Source organism: Plecotus auritus (assembly GCF_963455305.1).
Source record: "Plecotus auritus genome assembly, chromosome: 6".
Classification (NCBI taxonomy): domain Eukaryota; kingdom Metazoa; phylum Chordata; class Mammalia; order Chiroptera; family Vespertilionidae; genus Plecotus; species Plecotus auritus.
In genome coordinates this window covers 151,259,687-151,270,597 of record NC_137773.1, presented here as the reverse complement: position 1 = coordinate 151,270,597, position 10,911 = coordinate 151,259,687, and the positions used below count along the sequence as shown (strand labels likewise).

General features: G+C 34.9%; 1 protein-coding gene across 3 annotated transcripts in view; it reads right to left on the bottom strand.

Moving 5' to 3' along the window:
- Positions 1–294: 294 nt before the first annotated feature.
- The window catches only part of NPHP3 (nephrocystin 3), a 39,021-nt gene continuing 28,404 nt past the window's right edge, over positions 295–10,911 (bottom strand). The window contains exons 18-27 of one of the 3 annotated variants that reach the window (XM_080672198.1): positions 10,471–10,565; positions 9,813–9,935; positions 8,389–8,578; positions 7,985–8,226; positions 6,882–6,957; positions 5,562–5,689; positions 4,190–4,430; positions 2,721–2,846; positions 2,032–2,147; positions 295–1,406 (exon numbers count right to left, since the gene is read on the bottom strand). In XM_080672198.1, the coding sequence (XP_080528324.1) occupies positions 1,226–1,406; positions 2,032–2,147; positions 2,721–2,846; positions 4,190–4,430; positions 5,562–5,689; positions 6,882–6,957; positions 7,985–8,226; positions 8,389–8,578; positions 9,813–9,935; positions 10,471–10,565 (1,518 nt within the window). In that variant the 3' untranslated portion in view covers positions 295–1,225. Of the gene's footprint in view, positions 1,407–2,031; positions 2,148–2,720; positions 2,847–4,189; positions 4,431–5,561; positions 5,690–6,881; positions 6,958–7,984; positions 8,227–8,388; positions 8,579–9,812; positions 9,936–10,470; positions 10,566–10,911 lie in introns of those variants that run through there. The other 2 variants (XM_080672199.1, XR_013960812.1) reach the window with 2 other exon arrangements.

The window sequence follows — 10,911 nt, the reverse complement described above, 5'->3', positions numbered from 1 at the left end:
GTTAGACCATTGCTTCTCAAATTGATGTGCATCTGAATCATCAAGGGATCTAGTTAAATTGATTCTGATTTAGTAGGTCTGGGGAGAATCTCAAGAGTGAATTTTTAGCAGGCTTCCAGATGGTGGGTTCATGGACCACGCTGTGTGTTGCCAGGCCTTAAAGTCACCAAAAGCCTATACAGTCACCAAAGTTCAAGTTGAGCAAACTACTCAGCGAGTAGTGACAACATGCAGTCCTTTTGGTAATGTATTTTTTAGTTGTATAACCCTCTTGTATTGAGTAGAAAAAGGGGAACTTAAAATTGTACTTTTATTTTAAAACAGGGAAATATGGTTATTATGTCTTTTGCCAATTATTAAAATTGAAGATTTTATTATATATAAATACATAGATGGTACAAAATAATATCCAAAATGTGGCAACATTTACAAAAGCTATAAAAATACTTAATTTTCAGTATAAAAGGCAGACTAATTTGAGTTGGAGATAAATGGAGAGACAGATTTAGGCCATTTAAGAAAATAGAGGAGAATCTCACATCCATATTTTGGGTAAGGCCAAAGAATGCCAACAAGTTTGATTTGTTGCTGCATTAATGACTTCAGATTATGCAGATATATACTACACAGACAAATAATATACAATGTACAGAGCACAGAAAGCAGAGGACTTGGCCCAATCTGCTCAAGGAAAAGGTAGAATTTGAAAAAAAAAAAAAAAAAAAAGCAGAGATTCCTGTTACTAGTCACTTTACAGAAGACAATTCATACTTTTCATAAACATTATCCCTTTATTCCTTGAAACTTTTCTTTGAGGTAGAGAACTGGGCCAGACTACTGCTGAAAAGGAACATAAGGAATGGTGAGGTAAAGTAGCTTTTGAGAGATGAAAAGAATCACGCAGTTCTTGAACTCTGCATAACTGCTCTGCCAGCTCTTGTTGAACAGAGACCAACTTATTCTTCATGGCATCTTAGCATTCTAGCGTCTGCAGCCCTGGATCCCACACAACTGTAAAGTTAATTCTTTTAACTAAAACAGACATAATCATGACTCAAACTTCAATGTAGCCCAATACAATTTAATACAAATACCACTTAAATCAGACAAAGTAAAAATAAAATTTCTTAAAAACATTTTTAGTAAGTTTTAAATTGTAATGTTCCAAATGTTTCTTCATCATTTTCTTCTAATACGCACTTGCAGTGAATTGTGATTGCTGCTACTACCTTTGTCCTTGATGAAGGAAAACATTAGGAGAATGGGTTGTTTTTACACTAAATGTATCTCCACTCGATGAGTGTCGGGAAGGAGCTTTTCCACCCAAAAGTGACGTTTCTGCTTCTTTTATTTCCATCGCTCTTTTGTATAGTTCAGCAGCTTTTTCAAAATCCCCTTCTTCATAGCTTTGAGAGAAAATAAAAACCTCTTAAAGTCAGAATACAACCTTTTAACAATTCTAAATGACCTTATAGGATACCCCCCTCCAAAAAGCCCCACAAAAAAGTGAATAATCATTCATTTCTCCTCCAGTTCATTTATTTATTAAAACAGACCAAAAAAAAAAAAAAAATAGAACACCCAAACTCTTTTCCTTTCTGTTTGTACTGCTAAGGAACATTTCAGTACCTCATGGACACCATTAAAACTGTTGTGAAGGATGCAGTGAAATTGCTAAGGGAAATCAGATATTGTCTATGTCCTGAGTTGAACACACACAAAGCAGAAGTCAACATGTACTTCATGGTATATGAGCTCTGAGGACAGCAAATTGCTCATATTATTCCAGACCCAGCTGGTTGCACATGTAAACCATCCTTCACTATTTGCCATGATAAACTCTCAAGATACATCGTGTTGCCTTCATTTCACTTCTAGATACTACTGTATCTCTTTTAGGAAATCAACCAGAAACAACCCACCTCCAAGAAAAAACATTCAGCAGTAAGTATTTTTTTGTTGTTCCATGATGAGTCAAAAGATGTTCTAAAAGGCAGTTAGGCTGTATGAGGAAAGTGAAAAAATTCTTACCTAAGCACAGCTAAATTTTTTAAAGTTTCTCCAACTCGAGGATGCATCCGACCCAGGCTGTCTTCGTAAATCTTTAATGCTCTTTCATACAGTGGCAAGGCTTCAATGTGTTTTCTCTTATTAAAAAAATTAACAACACTTATTTGGACTCTCTGGGTTTATGAAATTATTATTAATGTATTCTAGATTAAGCTGACAAGTTGAATAAGCACTTTTAAAATGTTAATATCCTCCTAAAACATGTGAATAAACAGATTAATTTATAAATAATCATCATGGGAGAAACAGAATAATAGAAAATGAGAAACTGGCTTTAGACCTGGGTTGGTAACTATTGACCTTAATCAAATTATATAAACACAAACTTTGTGTTTCTTTATCGCCCAGTTGGTACCATACCTGTTTCTCACCCATCAAAGGCAAATGTTGAAGCTTAAAGATAATATTAGATAGAGAGATGTAGGGAGTCTCCAGAATTATAAACAGCCTATGCAATGAACTAAACAGTCAGTGCTTTACACTAAGAGGAGTGGGACTTCAATAATTCCTTAAGTACTAAAGGAAGCATTTGTAGATAAATAACCTTCAATTTCCTTTAATTATTTTTACTTTGCCACATCTAATTCATGTTTACCTATATCATACCTAAACACCATTCATTTTTAAAGAGTTAAAGTGTGGGAACTTACCATTTGGCTATAGAGAACAGCTAAGTTCACCAAGGCAGTAGCTACACTAGGGTGCTTTGGGCCAAAGGATTTCTGCCGGATTTCAACAGCCAGCTCGTACAAAGGTACAGCTTTGTCAAGTTTCCCCTAAAACACAAAAGTGAAATCTAACAAAAATATTAAAGCAATAAATATTACCTGACTAGAACTTTTCCATAAATAAACTTTTGTATCAAAAAGTAATTTTTGAGAAAAAAATTCAGAAGCATTACCTCCCAGTTTAATGGTTGCGTTTAAAGATAGCTAAATCCTAGTAGAATATGTAAGTAAAGTTATATTGAATATAAAACATTTTGTTTGATAATTCAGAAAGCTCTTTAGGATCACCCATTATTACTCACTGTTTCTGGTAAAGTAAAAACCTTACAATTAAAGTACAGGTGGGGCAAAAGTAGGTTTATAGTTGTTTGTATGGAAAGTCATACAATAATTAATAAACAATTATTTACATAAACCTTTTGCCCCACCTTATATATGTTTGCTACTATACTAATTTGGAGATGGCATCAAAATAAAAACTAATTTTCCACCAAATCCTTTTCAGATTTTTCCAATTATTTCTTTTTTACTTGTTGGGGAGAAATAACAACAACGGAGCCTTCTTACTAAAACAACTTCATGCCTGCATGACCAGTAAAGGGTCCTGCAAAGTGTAGAGACAGCCTATCGCCGCTCTGTTACTGACACTAAATGAAAGCAAACTTCTCTGGCATTTTTTGGAGAAAAGCTATAAAAGTTCCAAACATCACTCTGGCTAGAACCCTATGGCAAAGAATGGTGTTTAGTTCATTACGTTTAATTGTAGACAAAGAGAAGAGTGAAATTAAAATGCTTATTTAATCAACTACAAAAATTCTTCCTTTAGCCATGACAATTGGGTGATTTATGCCTATGATAACTTAACACAGCAAACAACACTGGTGAATTTCAGAATTTCTGAAATGTAATATGAGAATAAGTTTAATTAGAATGCTGATGAATGCATTTGTATTTAGAATGTATTTTAACAAAATCAAACCAGCACTTTAATTTATTAAGTCTGAAATAATATTTTTAAATGTACTATTCACCTATTTGTTATAAAACTATATCATTATGATTTAAAAGCTCATAGAAAATAATCTATCCAGCCCTGGCCAGTGTGGCTCAGTTGTTTGGGCATCGTCCCAAGCATCAAAAGGTTGCCAGTTTGAATCCTCTCGGGGCACATGCCCAGATTGCAGGCTTGATCTTGGGTAGGAGGAGTGCAGGAGGCAGCCAATTGATGTTCATCACATTGATGTTTTTCTCCATCTCCCTTCCTCTCTTTAAAAATCAATTAAAAGTCTTATAAAAAATCTATCAGAAGGCAAATGATGTTGCTGATGGCAATTATGGTTTAATAGCTATACTATTATAAAACACACGCAAGCACTCCAGGGATTACTTACCATTTTCTTATACAAGATTGCGAGATGTTTCACTGTGTAAGCCAAAGAAGGGTGATCAGGAGCTAGTGCTCGTCTCCGAATGTCTAAAGCTCTTTCATAAAGTTCTTCCGCTTTATCATACTGTTTCATTTCATTGCATAGAGCCGCCAGGTTATTCAAAGACTGGGCACAGTCAGGGTGATCTGGTCCCAGAACGCGCTCCCTCATTTCTAAGGAACGTTTCAGGAACTGGTCAGCTGTTCTATGAGCAAAACCCCGAAAAGGTTTAAACAGCTTATTCTCTAGAAATCAGAATTCCTAGTCCTGGTTAGGTGGAGAACTGAAGCATTTTTATTCTTAAATCCAAGGAAGTTAAAATGAAGGATTCAGCTCAAAATCCTTCCTCCTTCTTTCCCAGCCCTCTTCCCTTCCTGCTCTTTTCTAAAAATAAAAATGCTTTTCTGATAGTGTGAAGGCCTGAAACATTTGGATGACTGCCTTACTTCTCCACTTCACTTCTCCAAAAAAATGAACCCATAAATATTTTCCAAAACAAACTTTTTATACCTTTAAAATAATTAGACCTGCCCTAGCTGGTTTGGCTCAGTGGATAGAGCATCGGCCTGTGGACTGAAGGATCCTGGGTTCGATCCCAGCCAAGGGTTGCGGGCTAGATCCCCAGTAGGGGATGTGCAGGAGGCAGCCAATCAATGATTCTCTCTTATCATTGATGTTTCTATATCTCTCCTTTCCTCTCTGAAATCAATAATATATATATGTGTGTGTGTGTGTGTGTGTGTGTGTGTGTGTGTATAATTAGACCTAACTCAAACAAAAGATTTTGATATTCACTCTTTCTCCCTTTGGGGTTAGTACTTAATAATTTTTAATACAAGAACTTTTTGTGAAGTAGACTAAATATTTGTTACATTTTTTTGATGTCCAAAGTATCAAATTTGTTATATATTTCTGACATCCAAAGAAGCCCCAAAACACTTTTTTTCAGAAAGAATTAATATTATCATTTTGTCTTTTATGTCCATTTAAACTGAAGAAGAAAAGTAGCACCCACCTACATTCTTTTCTTTATTCTCCTTTAGTCTATGAGGTCTCATGTATGATAGCCACACAAACTCACTTTTCATAAACATACGGAAAATACTAAGGAAGCTACAGAATAACTTTTTAGTTACTGAAGAAACCATGTGAAAGAAAAGAGCAGAAAAATGCCATGGTCTTTGTTAAATGTGGCTATGTTCATAACATATCATTCATGAAATCTGGCATGGTTTCTATTGATTTCTTCTAGCGTGACTTGATAGAAATATAAAACACCTTTGCACCTAAGAGAAAAATGGATACTTGTTTTCATTATAAACACCATGGTACTCACTCCAAGTTATTCTGAAGATAGTAGAGAACACCCAGTTCATTGAGGGTCCGAGCATTGTCAGGTGTGTCCTTACCTAAGGTAAGCTCTTCTAACTGTAGGGCCCGTCTACGCAAAAGGGCAAATCCATACTGGAGCAAACACAAAAAATTCACAGCAATCACTAAAGTAAATGCAATCTTTGGTTCTGAAACAATATACTGGGGTTCTAAAAAATCCTTTCGCCTTTTGTTCCATTTGGGAAGATTACAATTATTTTAAATATCACACTAAGTTAATATAATGGATATTGAAAATACACCTATTTCCACATGGCATCACATTCCAAAATTCATTAAAAACTATTGTGAAAATGATTATGAGACATTTTAGCAAAGTGAACTGAATCCCAAAGTGCTTCAAAAGAGCAGGAAACAGAATTGACTTGCAGATATTTACCAATCCCACTGTTAACCACTTAAACATCAAGTATTCAAATTGCATGTAGCACTTGCAACTAGTAGACAAATAAGTCTTAGAGATCAAATGTATAATGAATAATGAATATAGACAACAATACTGTATTATAATCATCAAACTTGCTAAGAGACCTAGATCATAATTATTCCCACAAAAAATAAATGATAATTATGTGATGTGGTGGAGGTGCTATCACTTCAATGGCAATCATATTACAGTATACAAATGTATCAAATCAATATATTGTACACCTTAAATTTATATTATACTATATGTCAAATATATTTCAATTAAAAATTGCACATGGCATTTAAGTTAAAACAAATATACTCTATTTAGATTTTATTAGCAGTTTAGAAATGTGAAAATAATTTTTTTGTTCTCAAAGGTAAGAATTTCTTTGCATTTGAATCCAACATAAAATGTTAATTAAATTACTTTTACTCCATTTTCCAACCTTTTAAAGAAAACAATTGAAGTAGCTTTCAAGTCTACCATCCAGAGTCTAACCTTCAAATGAACTAGGTTTCACTTAAATTTTTTTTTTAAATTTCCAGATATAATTGGCATACCACACTGTGTAAGCTTAAGGTGTACAGCGTGATGATCTGATGTACATATAAATTGCAAAATGATTAACACAATATGTAATTCTACTTTTTAAGAGTCTATTAAGTTGTACCTCTCAGTAATATTAATATTTAAACACATTATAAATAAATAAAAATATTAATCAGTACTTTAGAAGTCACTTATAATCTAAAGTTCTTAAAACTTGTGAGGTTTATGCATCTATATTATGATAGTCAGAGATGCTCTCTTCCTCTTTGTTCAAAACACAAAACAGAAGAAAACTCTCATTACCAAGTTGCCTTTTCTCCTTGTAGCTTTTTGACGAATTTTAAAGGATTTTTTCCTAAAATGTTCAGCTTGTTCATATCTTTAAAAAAAAAAGTAAAGTAAGTCAAACACAAGAAACATGTCCAAAGTACCATATTTCAGTGAAATGAAAGCACTTCTTACCTAGTATAAAGCTTTTTCTGGCTATTAAAACCAGCACTGTCATATGGAAGTGATAGTTATATGGAATTACAAATCTTTAATACAACTCTTCATAAAACAACATCTAACAAAACAAACCTAGTACTCCAAGTAATTGACATATAACAGATTTTTAACTGATACAATTCACTTTGGATCTCTAAAGGACAACATATCTAAATAAAAATCTAAAATTTTAGCTTGCTATATCACCTTCTTCTGTAGAGGCAAATGTTTGGTCAAAGATAAATGTGAAATTCATCCAAAATTTGTGTGAACAAGATTTCTAAAAGTTAAAAATATTCCAATATGTATCAGTTATGATGGAGCAAAAGAAATGATTTCTGATAGAGGAAAAGATGCATTCAGTGGGTATCTAATAGATACTTTTTATTATACCACTAACCAGCAAACTTTGTCTATAAAGGGCTAGATAATATTTTAGGCTTTGCAGGCCATGCAGTCTCTATCTCAACTACTGAATGAACTCTACGGCCAAAGCGAGGAGGCAACCATAGACAATATGTAAATGAAAACAATGCAACTGTGTTCCCGTAAAACCTTGTTTACAAAGCAGGAAGCCACCTGGACTTGGCCAGGGGCCGCAGTTCGTAGCCCTTGTGTTAATGATGCACTCTGTGTTACCAAGCTAGTCAGTGAGGGAGCCCAGATTCCAACCCAACTATGTGACTCCAAACTCCATGCTCTATCCTCTACTCATCTTCAGATAGAGATGGATCTTACAGTTCTAATTTTTTGTTTACCCCATGAAGACGCAGACCAACAAATAGTATTTGAACATGATGCATTAAAAAGATATAGGATAAAGAAAGGTACCCAGCCACAGAACAAAGCCTACCACATGAGTGCATTTAGAACTGTAACTGCCCACCATAAAACCAGAGTATTGGTGATCTCAATCTTACTTATTTTGTTTCTGGTACAAAGTTGCAAGTGCCTCAAGTTCACGAGCAATATGTGGATGGTCTGTGCCATAGGCATTTTCAGAGATTTCCAATGCCTGCTTGTACAGTTGCTCTGCGTTGCCAAACTTCTTCCACTGCACGTACACACTTGCCAGCTGGTGAAGGGACTGAGCTACTCTCGGGTGATCTGGATCCAAAGCCGTTTCTCGAATTTCTAGAGACCTCTGCAAAGGTACCACAGCCTGGGGAAAAAATATTCAAGGCCAACTGAAGTGAGTGAAAAGTAGAAAAGTGTAAGATCTACCACCTGATTAGCACAGCAAATAAAAGCTGCATTAATTCCTGCAGGGAGAGCAGAGTAAACAGGAAAAACCCACCCTGGCTCTGACTCCTGCTACAGTTACCTGACTGAGCAGGCCCAGGTCCTTGAGGAAGCGCCCCAGGGTCTCATAGAGATCTGCTAAGCACATCATGCTCTCCTCGCCCTCACAGTTCTTCTCATACTGCTTCAGTGAATCGAAGTACTCGGCGGCCATCGCGCTTTTGTCTTTGCCCACAAACTGCCAGTAGCTCAGCAACTCAGCAAAGTGTCCTCTGTTTCAACAAATACAGTAATTAGAGGAAAGCAAACTTTAAAGGCCATTATCAAGTGAGAACGCCAGAATTCATATCAAGTTATTGACAATTTATTAGCAGGCAAGTGTGGTGTAGTGCGGTAACACTGTGGACTCAGACTGTGTCCTGAGTGTACCGCTCCCAGCTGCGTGATCATGAACAGGATGTCTGACCTCTTACGCCTCAACTTCCTCTTTTGCAGAGAGGGAGACACTGACACTACCTGCCTCAGGTGTTACTGTAAGGAGATTATTGCACATAGAAAATCTCCATAGTGTGGGTTATTACCATCAACATCATCATGGCTACTCATCAACAGCAATTTATCAGAATTCCTTTTAGACACTTCATGATATATAATCAATTTGAGTTACTCCAAAACCAGATTTTAAATGATGGAAACTAGAACAGAAGAAACTAATGAAACATAGTCAAACTGTCATAGGATATCTACTTTGTATTTTCATCCTGGAATTGAATAATAAAAGTAAGCTTAATTATCTGTAGATGATATTAACCAGGAGAGCTGGTAAACTAAAGAATGAAACCTATTTCAAAGGAATCATGAAAAATTGGAATGAAGAAATAAGTTACAAGGTACAACAAAGAAACTTGAGAGTGCACTCAGGAACAAAAAAATGATGCAGCTGCTATGAGAAATGTCGAAATTTCTAAGTGAGACAGAAAAACCCCCTCATCAGGCTTAGCAGGTCAGTAGCTTGGCCCATAAGAAGGTGTGGTTCTGACACTGGCAAATTCAAATATACCAGAAAAGACAAAACAATATACTTATTTTTAAAGGGTAATCCTTTCTTTAAACTCAACACCAGTCAGATTCTCTGTAGGGCTCAGATACACTTTGAGGTCTCTGAAGGCCTTGAGAGTCAGATATCATAAACGACACCTCTCCACGTGACTCAGAGTCAAACCTGCTTAAATGTAAGATTAAGGTATGAAGCTGTCTCAAGGTCATTCTAGCTCTGATTTTATGAAACAGCCATACTCTGTCGTTTCACTTTTTCTCTTGGAAAAAAAAGTAAATCTCATGGTAATTTGAAAATTGTCTTAAATTCCTCCCACACTGTTTTATATTTTAGGTAGCACTGAAATTGGACTAATTTTTAATTTAAAAATTCTATTTTTCTTTGTTAAGCAGAACAACTGTTTCAATATGTTTTTCTGGGAAAGGGTGTTCTACATATAAGTTCCTTACCTTTTATAAAGGTTTTGAGACACAAAAAGATTGAGAAGACAATCATGCAACCTCTGTTTACTTCCCTGCTGCTGAAAAAGCCATGGGAGTTCGTCTGCGCTTCTCCAGGTCACTGGGTCCTGACTATAGAAGAGAAGGGACAACACTCAACAGTGCCTTCCTGCCATGACATCGCTTCCAAAGGCTTCAGACAGATGCTGAAGCAAGAAAACTGTATCTAACATATGTCTCTGACTCTTTAATTGTCAAAACCAGAAACTTTACCAATCTAAGAAAATGAATAGTTATAATCAGGGACACCAAACAAACTCTAAAGGTATTTTTCTAAAATTGAATTATTTAAAAAAAAAACCTCAATGGACCCAAATGGACACAACGATATACACAGACACTCATATTTTTAAGCTATTTAACTGGAATAAAATAGAAGTAATAAAGTGATCCTAAGTTGATTTTACTTAAGTTTACAGCTTTAGTATAGTGTTAAAAGACATGGAATTATCTTTTGTCCTTTTGACATTAACAAAATAGAGAGAGAATTTAATCTTTTTTGTAATAATTAAATGTTATACATTAAGTTATAAGAAAAAGAAATAAGGACACAGACGTAAATTGGGTAGCAGAAGTTATAGGAGAACAATATGGGTATTTCTAATACCTTAGCTGCATGGTGAAGTAGTTGATTAGCTTCTGCCTATAAGAAGAAATGATGGTGGCATCTTCCATGTACTCCAGTCTCACTGTTTCCCAAGCCTAGGGAGAAAAAGAAAAATACTGCAGTCTATTTTCTGTACTATGAATTTCTAAAACAGAATTTACAATCATTTCAATCTTACTGTTGTACAATAGAAATGGCATTAGAATATTTTAAAATTCAGGATGGATTTATGTGATAAACTGATATAAGAATAAAAATTCCTGTACTAATATTTTAAGAACTCAAAATGCAATTTATTTCAAACTTTTAGTTAATTACATACATTAAAATCTCAGAAATGTAAATGTCAAATCATTATGTTGTATACCTGAAACTAATACAATGTTGTATGTCAATTATACTTCAATAAAAAAGTCTTAAAGATGTGGATTTAAGAAGTAC